We start from the raw sequence: 23,308 nt of genomic DNA, 5'->3' as shown, positions 1-23,308 counted from the left end.
AGTTCAATGTAACAACTATTTGTTTCTTGAAGCAAAAGTTAGGGGTGGGCTAAGTTTAAGTGCAACAGTTTAGGGAGGGTATTCATGTAATTTGATATTCAAAAAATAATAATTCCTGCTAATAATATTTTTGCTTCTAAAACCAAGTTTTATCAAATGCCTAAACATATGTTTTTGTTTCTATAAATAATTACAAATGTATCCGATATAAATGGAACCAGAAGGTGGGTATGAATTTTTATTTTATTTTTTTAATTTAAATAAAAGTAGTGTAAAAGTAAATTAACAAGGAAAAACATTATCTGTTGTGCATAGTAGTGCACATATGCCAGATAGCTGACTGAAAAAGCAAAGAAACTAAAATATTATTTTGAACTTTTCAAATTTACAATCAAGCTTTAAATCTCAGCCAATTATTTAGTATAAAAGTGCACTACTGTGTGAATTTTTTTTCCACACTAATCGTGGTTCGTCCGCCGGTCCAAATAGTTCTACTGCATGGTACTTTGAGATCAACGCCCGTTTCCGGATAAAACGAGACAACGAGGCAAGTTTTGGATAAGATTTTAAATTTCAATAAGGGTGGAATGGTCTGTACGTACGTTCCCGCTGTTTTGGGCCTTTGGCGCACAACGAACCCAACAGATGAAACCGTGGAAATATTTTAATCCGGAAGGATGAGTTCTTGTCCTCTTCTCGGTTTTCATGTTACGTTCATTTCTTGTGCCCAGGTCCGAGGCTCTGAGCTTACCCGGACCAATCGCAAATTCCAGGGATAACTGAACAAAGATCGCTGAGGCATTTCTTCTATTCTAACCATTTACAGTTACAATCCGATAAAACCCTTGAAAGAATTCAGATCCAAAGAAGTAGAATATACAGTCGAGAAATCGCAAATCTGAGGTGTTTGCGGCAATGAATTCAAGAGGCAGATTTGGTCCTGGGACCATGCATGGTCCTGGTTATCGGTACATTCAACCGAATTACGTTCACAGAAATCCTCTGCAACCCACTCTACATCATATTTGGCAACAACAATGGCCTCGACGCAACCAGGCCGAAGTCGAAACTGCTTCCATTAATGATACAAATCCGAAGGAAGAAGAAAAAAGAATTCAATCCGAATGCATCGACTTAAGGTACCATCCTTGCTCATTGTTCGAGTTTATTTGGATTATTTTTGAATTTCTTATGGAAAGCCTACCCAGGCGAATGCATCGACTTAAGGTACCATCCTTGCTCATTGTTCGAGTTTATTTGGATTATTTTTTAATTTCTTATGGAAAGCCTACCCAGGCGAGCTCTTACATTTTGAGTTTCTGATATATTGTCTCTTGCGAACCCACGACAGCCTATTCGGATTTGTTGTTGTCTCTTCTTACCCTGTTCGAAGCTATTGATCCATAGAGGTTGTCTTTTCCATTAGTTATTTGCCTCTAGTCTCAATTTGCAACAGGGATCAGCTGTTGTCGTAAACTTTGGGTTTTGACGGGCTTTTAACTAAGTGCATAATTTTTTCCCATCTTGATATTTTATTTCATTAATCTTGTGAGGCTTCATGTCCCCGAACTGCTTTTACAATTTTATTTTTTTTCTTTTTTTTTTGGGTATCTTCTTGTCATCAATTTCAGTTGCTTCGGTTGAAAAATGCTTATAGTGGGTTTTTATGCTTTTAATTCCCCAAGACTCCCTCTTCAAAACAAGAAACGAAGAAGATGATGATATTCTGACTTTTTCTACTCACTGTATGATTATCTGTTGCAATTGCATTTGTCGAACTGTATAAATTATTCTGGAATTACGTTTTAGCTGCTTTTGCACTCCTTGACTGTTTCCCGACGGATTCTTGGTTAATTGTCATATTTTCTGTTATTCTTAAAATTTTCTTCCCAGTTCACAAAATTGGAAGGCTCAGCTGAAGCTTCCGCCCCCAGATACCCGGTTCAAGACAGAGGTACAACCTTGATTCTGCTGAGACTCATTAATAACTAGGGTTTGCTTGGTAAATTCTCTTGGTCTGTCTTTGCTCTGAGAATTTCATATGAGTTGATCTTGATCTCTTCAAACGTAGAATGCAGCCGATTGGACATCGGTTGGTGCTGTAACTTTTTGTTGTTGAGCAAAACTTCCATTTCCATGCAAGTGCTTGACTTGTGTTCCATTTGGTTTTGTTTGGTGCCTTGTAGTCTCCAAAATGTTCCTTCATTTCAAAGCTACTTCCTTATTCCTTGTTGATTTGCTAGATTTGATGGATGTGTCTTGTGAGGATGATAATCTTGAGGAAAATCATTATTGTATTAGTTCACACCCTACATATCACACACTGGCTAGAAGATTTAGTATTTATTTGCTAACGGTTTTTCTTGAGAGTGCGCTTTTTGCTAGAATTGTTTTCTGGCATTCTCATCAGGAACAATGTTTTGATCACTGTTTTGTAAAACCTGTGCTCAGAATGTTTGAGAGCGGCATGGAACAAATTGGCATTTGTTAGCTTTTGTTCTTAAAAATCATTTTTATGACAAAAAATATCATTTATATATATGAAATTAAAAAAAGTTTTTGAAGTCTAATATACCAAACCATAGTAGTCCTTTTGACATAGTGGGAGTAAGTACTTTCTCACTTTAGTATGCAAAAGACATCCACATAGTACTTTCTCACTATAAAAGTCAAAAGATATCTACTACATCCATATGGGAATGTCCAGCCCTGCAACTTTATGTTGTATTTTGATACACATGTTTGGCTAGATGCTTCTGATTAAATAAAAGAAGAATTTAGAGTCATCTTCCCAACATTGTCCACCTTGCAAAGCTCAATCACAAGTCATAACACATATACTATGCAAAGGACCTTGTTCTTGGCCGGATGAAACAATGACAAAGAACCATCATAGTGCAAATACCAAGGTTCTTCCCAAAGGCCAGGTCTGTTATATTCGTTGTTTATGCAAACCGTTAGTAACAAGTAAAGATGCATCATAGAGAGGTCTTGTTAAGTGCCCTTGTTAAGCTAGAGAAACTTCACCCACCTACCTATATGACAAACTTTGTTCAAATAAATCAAGAAATCAAAGATAAAAAAATGAGTTGATCATCACATCTAACATTCTCACCTCAGTGTTACACTGAGACTAGAGCATTGAGTCCGGCTCCAACTTAGCCACCATGGCCATCATTGCCTCAAGCAGCTCCATGTTTAACCCCAAATGATTGTTGTACTGGTAGTTGGGTTTTAGATAGTAGATTGCACAATTTAAAAACTCACATTATATATAAGATTTTCATGAAAATCGAGTGAATGAATTACTAATGAATTGCATATTTACTTACCAGCCTTATGCAGTGGATGTATAGTCCACCTATCATTGATGATCTTCAGAAAGTTCTTGTAGCCTCTTGGTTTGCCTGCCGTACGGCCTCAATGGCTATGTACAGATGGGTATGGTAGGCCATTCCATAGAGGAGTTCACTATATGTAGGACCTTTATAATAGGGTCCATCGTCTTCAACACTATCCCCCCTTTTTTTAGAATTCATCTAATGATGTTGTACCCTATGTTGTGCGCCCTCTCGGGGTCTTGGATCCTGTATAATCAAACAAAGCTTGAGATGCAAACATGGATCTCAACCTTGTTCTCTTGCCCTCGATACTCTTTAAGGTGATATAGTTCGTGGCAAACCTTATGACATTGGTTCGCATTATGTCACCCCGCATACTTGCCTCATTTTCTGAAGAGCATAGCCATGATTATATATAAAGTTTGTGACCTATCTAGCCCTCTCCACTATGCTCTCCACAATCCATATTTTCCCAATGTCCTTCAATAGGAGGTTGAGACAATGGGTTGCACAGGGCGTCAAAAATACACTCTACTCTATAGATTGCATTATCATCTGACCAACCTTTTTGAAATTAGAGCCGTTATCTGTCACGATAGACACCACCTCATGCAAAAGCCCATAGATGTTCTTGTGGTCTCTCATTTGCTTGGATGCATCCACAGATCTCAAGAAGATGGTCCTCCTATCACAATATACCATAAAGTTGATGATGGATTTTTTAATTGGACTGGTCCATCTATTAGATATTATGGTGAATCCATACGTCTCCTAGAAGAGCCTCATTCCTACAATGTAAGCCTCTAGCTACTCCTACTATGTGAGACACTTGTTCATCACCTCATGAGTGGTGGGCCAAGGTAATAAGGACCTATCTCTACGATCGTGTCAATCATGGACTGATATGATAATAGGGCCCCTGCATTGTTGGTTGGAATAGTGTTGTAGACCAATCCATTTAGCCTTTGCTTCCTTCTCCTTGCCCTTCATGTTCTTCTATGCCCTTGAGATTTTAGCTGCTTTGCCCCCTTCTTCCTAAAAACATCTGGATCCGGTCACCTTGAAAAATTTGTTGAGGGAGAAAGAGCATTCCTCTGAATATGTGACTAGAACATGCCAATTCACCTCCTGACCCAGATGGTCTAGCTCCTGCAGCTTTAGAGGGATCAGTTCTTGCATTGCCTTTGGTCCTCTCCTGCTCCTAATGGTGCGACTGCCTGTTCTTTGCCATTGCCTCGCTTTACTTCTTGGCCTTCTCTTCTCTATGGACATCAACGGGATCAACATTGTCCTCCTTAGAATTAGAATCAATAAGATAATAGAAGACCCCCTCACTGCCTCAGCTAGTGCTCTAGCCACTCTCTGCTTGTCTGTCTTCTTCTTCCCTACCTCCTTTCCGAGCTCTTTGATTGCTTTTACAACCTATGCTGAAACACTGTTGCCCACTTGAACATACTTCGAATGGCCGGTGAGATGTGCCTTAAAAACCTACTAATGCCACCTAAAAAATTTTAGCCATAGAAGTTGTAATATGTCCTTGCCTTATTACCGTCAATCGACATGCGGTGCTACCATGCAGGGTCACCCCTCACTCTGGGAGCGGCACCCTATCCTTGCTCTTTGCCCTGTGAACCACCTTCCTCTCCATTTGCAACATTACATGCCTCCTACTTTTAGACATTATCATCGTTGCATCCACAAAATGATTGCATAAGTTGCTGAACAACATCTAAATAATATTCTTTTAGACAAAAAAAAAAATGTACCTAGCTAGTAATTTTTCCCTTGCCTACATTTTTTTTTTTAGCATAAAATGATTTTCTTGATTTTTTTGGCAATAAAATTCACTACCCATGGAAAAACCGGCGATGAAACCACTTGGACAACACTTTAGGAATGCATAGAGAGCCATTTCATATTTTTCTATAACTTTCAACACCTTTTCCCCTATTTTCCATAATTATTTATAATTTTTATAAATATTTTCTAATTTTCGCAAAATAAAATTTTATTATTTATTGCATGGAAAAATATTTCGACTAGATCGTAGATCGGCCTATGGAGTTCAACATATCTTTATTCCATCACCATACAAGACATATCATGCCTATTTTTTACATTTGATGTGTAGGAAGATACATTTTTTGACATTGAGAAATAAAAAATTAATCCACTTTGAGAGAAAAATTTCGACGTTGTGAGTTTATAGATTGGCCCATGATGTTCAACATATATTATTTCCATTCCCATCCAACAACTTCCTAACATGTATTTTGAAAATAATCTAGTTTGGGAAGAATGGTTTACCTTAGATGTGAAAAACTCCAAGATCTGACTGAAATGACTCTAGCTCTACACAATGCACGCATTTGCTGGCAAGATCCATGCAAGAATACGTGGAAAATGACAAGATCGACTCAAAGATCACAAAAATCGGACTCTGGAGGACATAAACACCCAACAGGAAGCTATGTCAAAATTTCACTCCCTTCTGAGCGAAATTTCAATGAAATGATCTCTTATAAAGCAACTCTATCTAAATATCTTGTGATACTTATTAGATTTTCGGCAAGATTTTGCCGAGACATTGTAAAAACTCATTTTGGCCCCTATTTCGTTCAGTACTCACTGAATTTCACCGAAAAATCGTGAAATTTTGTGCTACATTTCTACCCCCAGAACCTTTGTTCAGTCCATATTGATATCAGCAATTTCAGGCCCACTTGGAGGTTCACAAGCCATTACTTTTGGTTGTTTACATCAAAACAGTTCAAACTACCAGGGTCTTCTGAGTGGCATTCAGTGTTGGATAATGTTGAATCAATTAATATAAAAGTATAGACCCCTAGCATGAAAAAAATCTCCATCACCCCCTCCCCAAAAAAAAAGAAAAGAATATAACTGCATAAAGCTACTTATACTACATTTTAACAATTAGAAAAGAGAACAGGCACCAGTCAGAAAGATCAGGATGAGGAAACAGTGGAATTTAGCAAGTGTTGATATTAGCAACTAAAAGGAGAACACAATTGGATTCATTACAGCAATCCACAGTCCTTTCCAGGTAATCTGTGACTTTTGATCATCACATCTAACCTACAACTTAGTTCTACCTCCAAAAACTATGGAGTCTGCATCAATATCAGCAATTCCAGGTCGGGCTTAGCCAACAATGAGAATAGCATTAGCAGAGTGTTGCACTGAAACAACTAACAGAGGGGAAGCCATGGATTTTGCTTCAATTGACATTGGAAAAGATCGAAATAAACCAAGAAAACTTCTGAATCGGAGTCGCTGATTATAGATTGCTGGTCGCGAGTATGATATCTGAAAGCATGTTGGTTTTGAAGACCTAAAAAAAGAATCTGCAATCCATATTCTTGACGAGGAGATGATTGAAGATGGGATGTTTGTCTCGGATGAAGTTGCAGGTTGCAAGAAGGAGATGAAGTTGAGTTGTGTCTAAACTCTTTTTATTTTTTGGGGGGTATTGATGCCTTTAGCTTGACTAGTCCCAGAAGTCCATACTAACCCCACAACCACATGGACCAGGTCATACTGGGGTTGAACAAAAACCAATCAACTTTCACCCAAAGCAGTGAAGAGCATGAAGCACCTCATTTGAGTAGCCCCAAGGTTGTGTGGAGTCAAATTCAGGCTTCCTTAAGGAAGGTCCCTTGCCAACTTGACAATCCTTTAGGGTTAAAATCTTAATGATAATATATGCTGTGTTACTTGATTAGCTTGAGTGATATGCGGAGGTCTTAGAAACAGAGTCCAGTTTGTGAACTTACGAATGGGTAACGCTAAAAAAACTAAATGCCTGTGCAAATACTAGTATGCAAGTGTGTGCCCCTTACACTTGTCTGTATTAAGTAAAACCCATTTATTCTTCATAAAGTTTGCAGCACAATCGCCATTCTTGTGGGCATGTTAACAGAAAGTGGTAGAAATTGGAAGAAGTATACATATATTTTATTTTATTTTTTGGTGAAATCATACATATATTTTATGAAAGTTTTAGGAAGAGTAAACTTGAATATATTATATTTTCATACGAACTTAAAATTTTATTTATAGATTCTGATAGAGTGCTCGTGGTTCTTTGACTTACTCTTCCATATCAAGCAGTTTAATAAACTTTTATGTTAGGCATCTCTTTACCATCCATGCCAAGGCTACTTGCAAGTTGCAACGTAATGGTTGAATTTTCTTTTTAATAAATGTCAGATTCTTCAAGTTTTTCAATGATTCTTCTGTGAGAACTTATATATAGGATATGTTGTCAGCACACAGCTTCAAATCAGCTCATACCTTTCTTAACACTAACATCTACCCGCTGCGCAAGCCACAGGCAGTTTATTAGGACTTGTGACATCGTGAAGTGGTCATGATACTAGATTTTAAGTATCATATTGTTTCGGGCCCAACATATCAATACTGTACACGTCTTTTTTTCTTTCTAAAACGTTTCATGCAATATGGGATTGATATAGTCTGATGCTAGTTAAATGCATTCAATGTGCTTCCTATAAACCATGAAACAAGAAACCATGAGAGAAATACAAAACGAGGGGCAAGCTGCAGGCCTTAAAATTAACTTTTCTATCTGCAATATGATTTGGAGGAAATTGTCGAGGACTATTAAAGCATCGTCTGTTTGACTGCCTTGGCATTCAGTTGCCTTGACAAGTAGAGTTGCCTTGGTCACCTGGGCCGGAATTTTTGTTGCCACTTTGGGTCCTGGCCCCCATCCAATGCCTTGGGTTGCCTAGATGCCATGACAAATATCTAATATAGAAGAGCCCTAAACTCCACTGTTTCAATAAGTTTGGGGGATTTACACCAGTCGCTCTCTTGCTCTCTCTCTCTCTCTCTCTCTATATATATATATATATATATATATATATATACCATCTTTTGCCAGCATACAACATCTAGCCCCATAACACCTGACCTGCTTAGATTCTTTGTCCATTGCAAACTCACATGGATAATGTATTGGGACTACTTGATTGCTAAACAAACCAGTGTAGTCACCAAAACTGCACCTAACAATGAATGGACAATACCATGTCTTGCACGATCTTATTATATCAAATGGTGGGATAATTGCGACATATCCAAATGCAGCACTCCGGCCCTCATCAAGTCTCTGACAGGCCTCGAACCAATACCAACAATCTCTCAGGCTTCATCTACCAACAGCAGAAAGGCCAAGCTCTTGGCTAAACAAGCTCTACTTGAAGCACAAATTGCGGCCCTTGATGAAGACGAAGAGGACGAAGACAAAGACTATGAACAATCCATCAATGACTCTTTGATGCACCATTGCCATATTGGACAACATGCTCAGGATTCACTGGATGACGAAGAAGATGACGAAGATGATCTTCTCACCGAGTCTGTGGCTTCCTCCCCCTTTGTGCGTGTTGCTAGCAAACCCGAGTGAGGCCGTGGACGTTTCAAGAAGATTACCAATATTGCAAAGGCAAAATGCCTTATGCCAATTGACCAATCCTTCCAGTTCCCAAGATGAGAAGTTGGGAAACTGTTAGCCATAACGGCATCAAAAAATGGCATGTAAGTCATGACGGCAATACCGGCACCCTATTACCCAGGGTAAGATATGGGTTACTGTCACTATTCCGGCCCTGAATAGTCTGATGAGTCCTATCAGTAAAAGGACAACATGTTCATCATTCTGGTTTAAGAATGGTCCAGCCAATATCTGGCTTGGTCAAATAGGATAAACCAATCTAGCCAAAACCCGGCTCAGCCTAATTGGGTTAATCATTTTGAACCAGACCAAAAGGGAAAACAGTGTCCTTGACACATGGAATGCCCTGGAATGGTTCAACATCAATCATTATTGCATCTAGCGATGCAGAACAAAAATCCTCTGGTCGTGAACAACATAAGATCCTCCAACAACTGTGATCCAACGGTGCACACCAAAGATCCTTTCAACAATGCTGTTCTATGGCCACAATGTGGACAATGCCCCATTCACCTATTATTTTTGATCGGATGGTTCCACTTCCTCTTTGCCTTCTGATATGCATTGCTGGAAAACATGAAGTCTGATCCAGATCCTATCCTTGCTTGAGCCATCCATCCAAGATCACTTTTTTTTTTTTTTTTTGGTTTTTTGTTGGGGGAGGGAGTGGATAGAAGGCCACACTGACAGATCTGGTTTTTTCACAGTCAAATCTCAATTTTATTTTTTTATAGAATTAAATTTCTTTTTTCCTTTGGGCTGTTGGAGGGAGAGATGTATGTCCAAGAATTAGAAACTTCTTACAGGTTGGACCTTTCGACCATATTCATGCAGTTTATCTTTTTTCCCAGGTCCACATCTTCAAATGTGTCTGTCTTATGTTGATCTTGTGTAGGATATGGATTATTTTATCCTTGATAGTCCTTTCATTTATGAGGTATGGATGTCCTTCCTTTGTTGAAGGGAGTTGCGCTAGAACATGCCTTCTTGCATTTGTCTTGAGCAAGCATCAGAAAATTTGATTTTCTTTCTGGAAGTGCATATAGGATCTTATGAAGGCAGACATCTGATATTTTTGGGATTCTTTATGTATATTACATTCAAGGATATGATTAGTTGGGATGTATATTCTAGGTTGGCTAACCTAGTTTGAACAACGATAGGAGTAGCTGCCTTCCCTGTCTCTCTTAGATCATAGTTGTACCGTTCACCTCTAATTTACGTGTCTGTTGTGTTTTAGCTGAAGGCATGCTGGATCATGGTTAGCCTGTGGTTCAAAAAACTGAGTTTGACCAATATCTCGCCAAGTTGGCGCTTCTTCCAACAACCCCCCCCCCCGGTTGAAAACATGGCCATATTTGGGTAGGAAGTATAACATTTCAGTAAAACTTGTACATGTATCTAGGAAAGATCAACCATCTATTTAAGGTTATCAGAAGTCAGCAGCTAATAAGTAACACAAAAGATATCCACTGCGGGCTCTTTTGTCTTATTTCTTTTGACAATTGACAGTGGAAAGAATTTCTGGATGAAGGGGGCTTGCTTTATTACTTTTTTTCTCCTTTCAATTCTATCTGAGGATAATTTCCATTTTCTGCTGAATTTCTGTTTAAATACTATTGTTGTCCAATAATATTATGTTTTTTCCATGTTAATTGAAACATCCGACTTCTTTTTAGGATGTTACGGCTACCAAAGGAAATGAGTTTGAGGACTACTTTCTTAAACGGGAACTGCTTATGGGCATATACGAAAAGGGTTTTGAAAGACCTTCTCCAATACAGGAAGAAAGTATCCCAATAGCATTGACTGGCAGTGATATTCTTGCAAGAGCGAAAAATGGGACCGGAAAGACTGCTGCATTCTGCATTCCTGCTCTGGAAAAGATTGATCAAAATAAAAATTCTATTCAAGGTGTGCTCGCCTCCCTATGAATAATGTTTGCATATAAAACCATGCTGTGGCATGGTAAATTGTCTTTCTTTGATATCTTTTGCAGAGTTCAGTAAAAGTGAGCTTCTCAATTGAAACTAGACCTGGGTTGGGTTCTATACATGTTGGGCCTTTGGTTCAATCTGTTTAATCCAGAAAATAGCAGTAGGCGTATCCTTTTTATTTTTTATTTTTCCTGTGCTCTGAGTTATGTTGATTTGGTTTCTTTATGTTTCTGACAGCAGCTAATTTAAGACTAGTCCTTGACATTTAGAACTTCTTACCATAGGATTATCCGCTAATGATTTCAGCAGATCACAGAATGTAACTCTGCAACAAAACTGAACATTAACACCTCACAGCAAGTTGTTTGGACATGGTATGTTTCTAACAGTATACTGGAATTAAGTCTGGCCAAGCAGAAAAACCCCGTAACAGTTTTGTTCTATGAGCTGGTCAGGAAACAATTCAATGGCCAGAAAGAAAGCAAGTAACAAAATAAAAGTCAGCTCCTTGGATGGGGCTGGTTTTCCTACCAAGGCAAAAGTGCTTTTAATCTGAGTGCCTCCTAAAATCTCCCCCGGTTCTAACTGCTCAATCCTGAGATACGATTAAAACTCAGAATAGTGAGTGATTGCAAAATTAGCAATTAAGTTTTGTGATGGAATTGATATCCCTAATGAGGGTAGGTCTACTGGCGTTGAACCACTTTTTAGAACATCAAACCAATCTGATCGTCAAATTTTGAGTTACGACAGGATCTCAAAATTAGAAAGTAGACATCGGAATGGCTACTTACTGATTATTAGGAATCCATCCAGCACCAGCAGAGCAAATTCAAGTTACCATTAAAGGAGTAAATTGGTATTAGAGAGTTAAAATCCGAGCAGAATCTGATGAACACATCTAGAAATCCAATAGATTCAGATTGCTGCAATTGGACATCAACTGAGAGAGGTGCCAGATTTGTTCTTTGATCTTCCACCAGGTTTGATGTATCAGCAAGACCAGTCACCATCAGTGTTTCATAGCAATTCAAGCAGTTTTATGGATCTTTGAATGCTTCTCAGATGCATGGAAATTTGCAGAAAACAATAAAATAGAAACAAACAAGGATAAAGGAGGGATAGTGTCTTGCACTGCACACTGCCTCTTATTGGAACTGACTCACTCTGATGTAGCCTTGGTTGGGCAGGGCCAGTTCTTCCTGGATCTTAAAAACAGAACCAGCAGGGAGTAAAGGATTTGAATGTCAAACGGGTAGAGGCCGTTTATAGTGTATAGTGGTCTGTGGGGGATGGGGCTATAGGAATAGTGTGCAGGTGCCTAGGGAAAACTTTTTCAGTCAATTCTGATGGTTGGATGTTTGAAACCTAAGAGTTAGCTGAGGAGTTTCAGGGATGAAGGGTCAAAGGGCTTGTAGTGGGAGTTAGGGGATGTACGTAGGGCCAAAAGAAGGTGATCTGGGAAGATGATTCCTTTAGAATGAGACCTAAATGTGATGGACAGATCTGTATTTTCCAGTTTAGGACAGTTAGGACTTTAATGGAGATCAGATAAGGAAAAGATGGGGCTTTATGGTTCAAGAGAAACAATAGGTTGAGAGGCTCCTTGGCTGCGGTTTGAAAGTCTTTTGCTTCGGAGGAAAGGGTTGGAGATGAGGGGGAATCAAATAGGTTAGAAGGTTTTGGGAGGGGGGGGGGCTACATTTAGGGCTTCTCTTCAAGAAAACTTACTTTTCTAATGCCGATCATCAATTGCAGCAACTCTCACAGTCAATTCTTGAAAACAGCCTTGGGAGAAAGAAGAACTTTTAATCTAATAGACTGAATCCAGTCACAGTAGGGGTTTGGATTTTAAACACCAAGCTTCGATTACCACCTTAGACTTACAACTTCTAAGGATCCCAGCAACTTGAGTTTGAGCCACCATGAAACCTTGACCAGACTTGAAATACTAGATTAAAATCCCTCACTGGGAAGGAAGGCAGTAGCCAGATATTGCACAAAGCAAATATTGATTAACCATATTCTTTCTATTTTAGAAAGTGGGGCTTGAATGGCCAATTACAGATTAGTTTCCCTTCAAGAATAGAAACTAACTTTTTCAACTTTAATCTAATTCAAAACTATTTTAAGATAAAGACAAGCTCCTCTTTTCAGCTTTTGACCAAACAAAAAAAGACAAGCTCCTCTCATGTGTAGAAGCAAAATACGTAAGTGTAAAACTCAGTCTTGGTGAAGGAGTGAATTACATACCACTTAATAGTTCCAAAAGTGTGTGGCTTATAATGATTTTACTATAACTGATCTAGAGTCTGCGTGTCCCAGGGGGTGAAAAGAGGAATCCCTTCAAGATAGAGTAGGTTCTATGTTTTACTCTCTTTTTCTTGCTCTTTTAAGTGTTGTGTTGTCATTGTGGGTTAGAAAAAATGGAAGGTGATTACTTTCCTGTGGTAGAGGTCAGCCATTGGTGCAACAGTAAGGTTGCCCCATCATTATCAAGAGGTCACGGGTTTGACTCTGGAAACAGCTTCTTCGCAAAGCAGGTTAAGCCTGAGTATATCGTGATCCTTCCCAGACCCTTCAGTGGCAGGAGCCTCGTGTCCCTATGTACCTTTTTTTTAAAAAAAAAAGAAAAGAAAAGATAAACCGTGGCAGATCAGATTGTTCTTCACATGGTTAAGGATCTGGGAGGACTTTCAGTTACGCTGGATCAAGGATTGTGTTTTGCCTACACCTGTTTGTTTGACGTGCATTGTCTTCAATCTTCTCTAGTCACATGATAATGTGTTTTGGTGGTTACCAGTGGGGCTACAATGCCCTACAGGACCCGTTAAGGAAAGCTTGCCTTGATCACACGAAGGACTGATTTGGCTATTTGTAGGGAATTCCCTGGATTAGCTGCAAATCAGCATTCGTGGCACACCATGTATTGAATTTTCCATGGTTTTTTGTGGGCATCAGACCAATTGATCTAAGTTAATTTTTCAAGTATTTTTCTAAGCTGTGTAGATATATTGTGAATGGACATGCTACATGAGTAGATGACAACATGGAAATATTTTCACAAGATCCTGATGACATCTAACGTTAATGAAGCCTTACATTTGTTTGGGCCTCTATGGATAAAGAACATTTTATTTCAGCCTCTGTATTGCTTAAGTTTGAACTTAAGCATGGTAGCTTCACGCCTTCACATGGGTGGATTCAGATGGGTCATCTGGATCAAGATCATGCAATTGGAACACGATCTGTTAATTATGGTCATTTTTTATGGTTCTAGTAACAAGAATTTAGTGAGTCTTAGAGCTTTGCGTTAGTTTAAATTTGTCCTTGTAAATTAGAGAGCAGTGAAGCAAAAGAAAAGAAAAAGAGATGAAAGGTAGAAAAAGAGAAGAAGATACTGCAATAGCCTAGGAGGCCTTATGTGTTTGTGTAAGCCTCCAAAGCAAACTCTCTTATTTATAAACTGAAATCAGACTACAAATATAAAAAGGAAACCTCAAAGACTGAAAACAAATTAAGCTACCGAGCTGCCTGTTTCAAGTTCTTGTTAACTTGAGATGCTATTATTCTTCCAATTTTACCCTCCAACACTTCTCAAGCTGGAGCATAAAGATTAAACATGGCCAGCTTGTTACAAATGTGGTTGGCAGTCCCTGAAGACATTGTGAGCAAATCAGCCAACTGTTCTGTACGAATATGTGCTGGAGAAATTAACCCTTGTTGCAGCTTCTCATGAACAAAGTGCAGTTCACTTTAATATGTTTTGTCTGTTCATGAAATATTGGATTAGTGGCAATGTGAATAGCCATCTGATTAACAGGATTAGTGGCAACATGAATAGCCATCTGATTATCACACCACGCTGTTATAGATGAGTGCTCTTTCAACTCTTGTCTAGTCCACATCAACTCACAAATGACTTATGCCATAGCCCCATACTCAGAACTCTATGCTTGACCTAACCACAATGGCCTCTTTCTTACTCTTCCAAGATATAATTTACCACCAATCAGTGTGCAGTCTGTAGTTGACCTCCTATTGATTGGTGACCCAACCCAACCAGGAGCCTTTGTTAAGATACCTTAATACTCTTAGACCTCCATCCTGATGAGATGTCCTAGGAGCAGGCAGAAATTGACTGTCAATTGATTGGAAAGGCAATGTCATCCAGGTCAAGTCATTAGTGAGGTAACTCAATTTTCCAACAAGCTTTCGATATCTTTTTGGATCATCAAGGATATTTTCATATTCTGGCATAAGCTTCACATTGGGATGCATAAGAGTATTTAAAGGCTTAGAACATACCAGCCTTTGTCAACAAATTAATTACATATTTTCACTGTGACAATAAGATCCCTTTTTTAGATTGAGGAACTTCTATACTCAAAAAGTATTTCAGTCTCTCCATGTCCTTAGTCTGGAATTGTTGTTGCAAATACAACTTCAACTTATCAGTTCCTTTAAAGTCATCTCCAGTAATAATAATGCATCAACATAGACAATGAGGAACAGACTTCCAATACTAGAGCAACAGGAAAATGCTAAATGGTCACTGTCATGATAATGAAGTCCACAATCCAGCACAACAAAACTGAATCAGTCAAACCATGCCTGAGGCGATTACTTTAAGCCATACCAAGTCTTTTCCAGATGACACACCATACCAATCTCTCCCTGAGGAACGAACCTTGGAGGTTGCTACATATAAACTTCCTTGTGGAGCTCACCATTAAGGAAAGCATTTTTAGCATCAAGTTGATATAGGGGCCAATAAAACATTGCTTCCAAAGAAATTAAGATTCTGACAGATGTCATCTTAGCGATGGGAGAAAAGGTTTCTACGTAGTCCACACCATACAACTGGGTGTACCCCTTCATCATGAGTTTAGCCTTCAATGAGCAAGACTCCCATTGGGGTTGACTTTCACTACATACACCCAACGACACCCAATGGCCTTCCCAGATGCTAAAGGTGCCACATCCCAAGTATTGATTATCTTGTAAAACAGACAATTCTTCCATCATAGGAGTTGTCCACTCTATACTAGAAAAGGCTTCTACAACAATCTTAGGAAGAGGATAATTCTCAAAGGTAGAAAACAAGTGTGGAATGTGGATGATAACTTAGTTCAAGGTACAAAGTTAGGAATAGGATACTGAGCACAATTTTAAATGCCTTTGCAAAGGGCAATCGGTACATCAAGGTCAGCTAGAGGAGGGGGAGAACTTACCTCCAGATCAGGGTAAGAAGGTGCTGGTGAAGTAGGTGTGGGAGCAGGAGGGGGCAGCATCCAGGTGGTGTCATTGTTGGCACACAATTGAGGCATCCATCTGATCAGCCAGAATTTGCGGACAAACAACTGCCTGTGGAACATAGTCTGGACAATGGTGACAGGGACATCATCATCAAGGGTGGAGATAGAATCATCAGTAGAGATGTTGATTCAAAGAAGGAAACATCAACAGAGACAAAATATTTCTTAAGTTCAAACAAATGACATCAATAACCTTTCTGACTACAAGAGTAACAAACTTACATTTTAGAGCTATGAGATCCAATTTAGATAACTCGGGGCATATATCATGGACAAAGCAGACGCTCCCAAACGCACGAGGTAAAAGAAAATGGGGAGCAGATGGAAATAAAGTTGGAATGGTTACTGTAACCTACTGCTCTGATACCATGTAAATCAGAGAGAGATAATGCTAAAGAAAAGAAAACAGAGGAGGTGAAAGGTAGAAGAGGAAGAAGAAGATACTGTAATAGCCTCGGAGACCTTACTTCTTGTGTGTAAGCATCCAAAGCAAACTCTGATTTATAAACTGAGATCAGGGTACAAGTACAAAAGGAAACCTCAAAGACTGGAAAAAAATAAACAAATTAAGCTATGGATTTTCCTATCTCGAGTTCACGCTAGAGCCTTTGTTCTTACCCTAATGGTCCTAAACCTCTCCCAGGAGTCTTATTTCAAGAGGTCATATGCATCACTTTACTAGTTCTTTTTAGGTATCTGATAGTTGACAATCGTTCTTACAATCATAATGTCAAGATATGCTTAGAGGTTTTCCATTTAAATAGAACTAGCTCAAATGCTTCAATTTTTTGCTGCACATGTTGTTGTTGTGACTTTTTGGTTCTTTGAACATGATCCTTGTAGAAGTGCTTCTCCCCTGCCACCACATCCCCCCCCCCCAAAAAAAAAAACCCTTAGTTTATGCGTGTATATTTTCTTTTCTCATAATTTCTGTTCTTTCTTGTCTCACCACTCCTGTTCACTTGATAACTGCTCTACCAAATTTATGTACCCTGAAAATTGGACCTTAGACTATTCCAGGGTTTTTACCAAAAATAAATAAAATTGGACCTTAGACTATTCTAGGGTTTTTATTGAAACATAAGATATCAACCTTCCATTAGTAATTTGGTGCATCATGGTGTAGAATGCTGTAGCTTTTTCTGTGAATGATGTGGTATATGTGCGCTAAACATTTGACAGTTCTTATTGATATTTTTCTGCCTTAGTTACTTCCTTGGCTGCATTACCCGCTCTTTCAAACTGTTGGAATTCTAATTCTTACTGCGCCATATTCTAGTTATTATTTTGGTACCTACTAGGGAGTTGGCGCTTCAAACCTCACAAGTATGCAAAGAGCTCGGGAAGCATTTGAAAATTCAAGTAATGGTAACTACAGGAGGAACTGGCTTAAAGGATGATATCATGCGTTTATATCAGCCAGTTCATTTACTTGTGGGTACCCCAGGTAGAATACTTGACCTTGTGAAAAAGGGGGTTTGCATCCTGGAAGACTGTTCAATGCTTGTCATGGATGAGGTATGCTATCAAATCACTTATTCTTTTTTTTTTTTTGGGATAAAAAATTAAATTATTCTGTAATATGTTGGTCTTCAATGCAATTCTGACACTTTCAAAATACTCGTGAACTGAAAAGTGGTTGCTCTCTAGATTTTAGTGTATATATTCTCCCTGTGACCATTTTCATTTTTTTGCAAACATTCTTCTAATGAATTCCCTTCGAACATAAGTGGCAAATGGAATATACAGTATTGTGGTCAATCAAATATTGTTAAGTCTTGGTATTTATTAGTGTTCTGGTCGAGCTGAATGTTCCTTTTGCTGGTTCCTGTGACCTGCCCCTACCTGCCTGACTCAAAACTGATCCAATGTGCAACATTAGGCTTTTTTATGGGCAGGGGCCAAAAGTGATGAGGAAAAGAATCCAATGACTTTGAAAGAATTGAATGAAGAGCCGTATGTGATGAAAATCTCATGTATGATTCTGTAGAGTGATATTAAGGGTGACTTAAAAAAGAGTCAAACTATGTTTCTTTGGGAATTGGGAAGGTTGGGTCATCAGGATCAAAGGTAATTGACTAGCTAGGGAAACCCACACCCGTCCTCCGTTTGTACTTTCATGAGTGTCGAAGCCCTTCCTTATTGAATCTTGATTGGGATAAAAACATCTGCTCGGAAACTGAATGCTAAAAAGTAGTATAGCTGTAGGGAATCTACCTTATAACTAGGAGAGTCCACCTTTCCGAGTTAAAGAGAATCCACTCTTAAATTAAGGCAACCGATCCCCATCCTATGATGCAGAATGTCTGTAACAGAGGAGAAACAAAAGCTTTATTGAATGAAATTGTATCATGGGGATCTGAACTGAAATGTGAGTCTGTGACATTACATTACCACCCTGATTATTGTTATAACTGCTGCTATGGTCTTAGTATTTAATTTTCCTTTCAATTGCTTTTAAGTAGTGAATTGTAAGTAGATACCTTTAGTTGCATTCATACAAGTTCATTCCTAATGAGGGACAGAAAGTCAAAAAGGAAAGGAGAAGATCGAGAGAAGAAACCTGAGAAGAATCAGAGTTTCAGGGGGAGGATAAAGATTCATTATCCCTTTAATATTCATTTACTCAAGAACACTCCTATTTATTTATGGGACTGTGGTGGCTGAATGACTGTGTAAATTGCTTGGACGAACGGTTTAAAAATCTTACCTTTAAATTTGATAGAATTAAATATGGATCGTCCATCATAAGCGGTTTAGATTTGATTCAATAGATTGAATGGTAGGATTTATTTACACAGCCGTTCTTTTTTTTTTTGGTGAATATTTACACAGCCGTTCAGCTATTTTATGCCTTTATTTATTTATTTAATTTATTTTTTGGAGGGGGGGGGGTGAGAGAGAGAGAGAAATGTGAAGAAGGCAAAGTTGAGGGGAAAAAGGAGAAACCTGGAGAAGAATCAGAGTTGCATGGGATGGAGGAGAAATTGAATATGAAGAAGCAAATTTTTTTTTTCCTTTTTTTTTATTTTTTGATTTTTTGTTGGGGGGGGGGGTTTGCATGCACAAACTAGATCAAGCTTCTAGTAGTTATTTTCTATTCCATTGTAATAAACGATGATTACTTGAGTACTCCAAACCATAACCCACATCCGTCCCCAAATGGTATTCTAAAATAAAAATGACAAGACAACCTCATTGAACAAACCAAATAAATTAAATATCCTATTAAACCCAAATTTTAATTGGACCTTGTTGATCTCCATCTGGATATCAAAGTGGGTTTGGGTCGGCCAAGGAACTGCTGCATTAATTCCTCTTTATACAATAACTTATGTTTGAGGTAGGCGCCATCTTAATTTTCCTTGCCTTGTGATGCAGTAGTGTTGCAGTGTTCTGATCAAAAGTAGAAAGGAAACCAATTCCTGTGGGTTGTGTTACTCTGGTTTAATTGTGAACTAGATCTCTAGTTTAGACCAAGGTTTAAGAAAACTTGTTTTGTTTTGGTGTTTTGGTCAAGACCAAAATTTTTGAAATTTCCACCAAAATGGGGTACTTTACTGTCTCTTTTAGGCACCACAAGAAGATCAATGTGATATGTTGCCTCCCAACCCAACTGGTTTCTGGAACACCATAGGCCTAGTAGAATATTATTTTATGCTGGTAACAGTACATTTTACTTTTACATCTGGAAAGTAGGATACATTTGCAAGAGTTAGAGTTGGTTAAGGAGTTTCAGAAGATTATTTGCTTTTTAAGGTTTGTTTCATAGTTTACTAGTTTCCTTTGTTTAAAACAGGTTACTTCTTTTGTTGTGGACCCAAGATGTAAATTGTGAATGCAAAATGTGTACATACATATATAAATTGGCCATCAGTATGTCTATCAACTGCTGTTAATTTTGATTAAATATAAGATCACATGTTTATTAGATGGGATCTATTGTGTTTTTAATCATACAGGCTGATAAGCTTCTGTCTCACGAGTTTCAACCGTTGGTAGAGCACTTGATCACTTTTCTCCCTGTGAATCGCCAAATTTTGTTGTACTCTGCAACATTCCCCATCACTGTGAAGGCTTTCAAAGATAAGTTTCTGCCAAGACCTTATGTCATCAATCTCATGGATGAGCTGACACTCAAGGGCATAACTCAGTACTATGCATTTGTAGAGGAAAGACAGAAAGTCCATTGCCTCAATACTCTTTTCTCTAAGGTTTGGTTTAAATTCCATTTTGAATGTGTTTTTCAGTTTGATCTGCAAATTTGGAGGAACCTTAATAGTCTCTTGTTTTCAGCTCCAAATAAACCAATCTATAATTTTTTGTAACTCTGTCAATCGTGTGGAGTTGTTGGCGAAGAAAATCACTGAACTGGGATATTCTTGCTTCTACATCCATGCTAAAATGCTCCAATCTCATCGAAATCGGGTTTTTCATGACTTTCGTAATGGTGCCTGCAGAAATCTTGTCTGCTCAGGTAAGGGTCACTATGCCATTTTATGTGAGAAGAAAATACTTATGTGGAGGCAAGGTCATAAGTGTCTTTTATTGGGTATTGTATTGTAAAAATGATCATAGGAGATGTGGCATATTATATAGGAGAGTACCAGAAACTCTAGATACATATTGGAATAGTCAAGAATGAATATGAATATGAAAATGCTTAAGATTATCCAAAATACATTTTGGAAGCATAAACACTACAAATAATTAATAAGCATAATACATATAATGATTAAAAACAAGAAGTAAGTACGAGAAGGCAACAAGAAGGCAAGTGCATTTAATTGATTAGATAAGGATTAAGCTTCTTACATGTAGTGATGCCAAATTTCTTCAAGGTATGGTATGGTATCAATACCTTAAAGATACTTTGCATATCAATTAGAATCGGCAGATACCAAATGATTGCTTATAACCTTCAGTGGAGGTTTACACTTTCCAGTCTTAAAACTAGGAATTTGCTGAGTCAGGTCATTGATATCGTGTGCCCTAAAGTGTGTTTGGGACTGGATAGATGAGTTTTCAGTGCAGCTGGCTGCTTCTCGTTCTGGTGCATATCCACTAATTTTATTCATTCTAGATTGGGGACTTCACAGAAATCCCAGTTCAGCTGAGCTGGACCTTGAAACCAGCAGCTTGGTTGCTCTTCCTTTTTTTCCCCTCCTTTTTCATCGTCTCTACTTATTTCTCCTATTACAGTTTTCAGTCTAATTGCATTCAAATGCTTGGACTGTTGAGCACATAAGTTCGTGTTACAAGTTTACAACTTCATTCTCACGCTAAGTACATAGGGTTACACTTCTATGTACATTGTCACTAGCACAAGTCTGTTTTTTATGATACCCAACTTTGCATACGTTCAAAGTATGGTCTGTATAGGGTACACTATGGTGAACTGCTAGTGGACTTAGTTCCTTAATTGGCAGTACAATGTTTCAGAGTTCTCATAGGATTGGTGTTTCGTAGATTCACATTTTTATGGAAGTTCTAGGGTAAAATAGTATTTTTATGGTAAGTTTTTGTTGTAGCCTGATTTTGCCTCAACCACGACAGTGCAGAGGATGAGGATGGCCAAACTATAGGGAGAACCTTTTTTATTTTCTCCAGTTCAACCTGCATACCCCAGCATTTTAAATGGTTTTCAGTTTTCCTGAAGTATCCATTCCAAGCAAGGCTTCACGGATTCCAGTATAATTCAGATCGGTTGGAAGGAGCTGGAATCAGTCAAGACTCTATCAGGATACCATTTTCTGAGTCAGCTGAATTCAAGGTCGGGTTGCTGATTCTATTTCAAATGACGTGATTCATCCAGTCTGTTTCTGATTTTTGAGTCCTTGCTGCATAGATATTGTCAATCAAGCCAGAGATACCACCTTGTTAGTCCTGAGAACTGAGAAATTGGATGGCCTCTAGTAAAAATCTCCCTTCTTCATTCGTTGTTATTCTGACATGATGAAGTACTTCTGCACTTTGCAAGCTTTCCTTGTTGAATTGGCTAATCAGGCAGCTGGTATTTGGGTTTTCCCGGAGACCAAGATAGACAGGTTGGTGGTATGGTTTTGTTGCATTTTCTCTTGCATTCCGTATCAGTATATGTTATTCTCATAAAAGATAGGTTTCTTAAAAGTGAGGCCTAACCATAGTCTAAATTGTTTATAAAGCCATTTCTGGAAGTGACAGGCTTTGGTAATATAGGCTACTCAATGCATTCCATATGTAACTTTAATTACTATGAAAACTCTCATCCATGTTACTGTTCTAGCTAGACATAAGCACAAAACCATTTTCTTTGAATGTTAAATTTTCTGTCGAAGAGGCTTAGAGTTATGTAGCTGTCTGTGCCTTTTGGTTCTTAAACCTGATTATCATTATGTGAGGTTTCTCATTGGGGTTCTTTTTCCTTTCTATTGGGCAGATCTATTCACTCGGGGAATCGATATCCAGGCAGTTAATGTTGTCATCAACTTTGATTTCCCAAAGACTTCTGAAACTTACTTGCATAGAGTATGTGTATATATACCCCTTTCTCTTTCAGCTTGAATGTATATTGAGCTTCTGTCTTTCCTGAAACATTTTCTAACAGGTGGGTCGATCTGGAAGGTTTGGCCATCTTGGTTTGGCTATTAGTTTAATCACATATGAGGACCGGTTTAACCTGTAAGTGCAGTTCCATAAAAAAACAGGATATTCTGCGTATTTATTTCTGAGGCTGATGTACCCCTTAAACTGCATCTTCTGTGGTCTGTTGACAGATATAGGTTTGAGCGAGAACTTGGAACTGAAATCAAGCAAATTCCCCCACAAATTGACCAAGCTATCTACTGCAAATAGTAGTAGATTAGGCTGCCAAGGGACATGGTTCATAGAAGTGGAGGATTCACCATGGAAGTTCAGTCAAAACAATGTCCAGGTGTAGTTCTTTGCATATTAGGTATCATCTTCTTCCAAAATTATGATTCTTCAACAAGTAACTCCAATTTGTTGTGGTGCAGATGTCACTGGAACTGATGAACTTGTGACCAGCCAACCCTTTTGGATTCCCAGAGGTCTCTAGCACATCTCAATTGTGCTTCATGTACAAATTACTTGATACTCTTTTGGAGTTGTAATTATAGAATCTTCAATAAAAGAAAATGAAAAAGAAAGAAAACTGGTGACTCGATAATCATGTTGGGGTAAAAATGTATCTCTACATGAATTTCTATCGAA

The 23,308-nt window shown here is 38.3% G+C and overlaps 1 protein-coding gene across 1 annotated transcript; it reads left to right on the top strand.

Annotated features, from left to right (window-relative positions):
- Positions 1-650: 650 nt before the first annotated feature.
- Positions 651-22,942, top strand: LOC149023946 (DEAD-box ATP-dependent RNA helicase 8-like). The gene is made up of 9 exons (XM_089144377.1): positions 651-1,139; positions 1,894-1,954; positions 10,521-10,755; positions 17,376-17,614; positions 20,059-20,310; positions 20,393-20,573; positions 22,515-22,603; positions 22,683-22,756; positions 22,852-22,942. Exons 1-9 carry the CDS (start codon positions 916-918, stop codon positions 22,928-22,930), a joined length of 1,434 nt encoding a protein of 477 aa, XP_089000503.1. The 5' UTR covers positions 651-915; the 3' UTR covers positions 22,931-22,942.
- Positions 22,943-23,308: the final 366 nt, after the last annotated feature.

This window comes from Hakea prostrata, chromosome 2 (assembly GCF_041222555.1).
Source record: "Hakea prostrata isolate BN-2017 chromosome 2, UWA_Hpros_2, whole genome shotgun sequence".
In the NCBI taxonomy this organism is placed as follows: Eukaryota; Viridiplantae; Streptophyta; class Magnoliopsida; order Proteales; family Proteaceae; genus Hakea; species Hakea prostrata.
The sequence above is the reverse complement of the archived record's forward strand: the minus strand, read 5'-3'. Positions and strand labels throughout refer to the sequence as shown.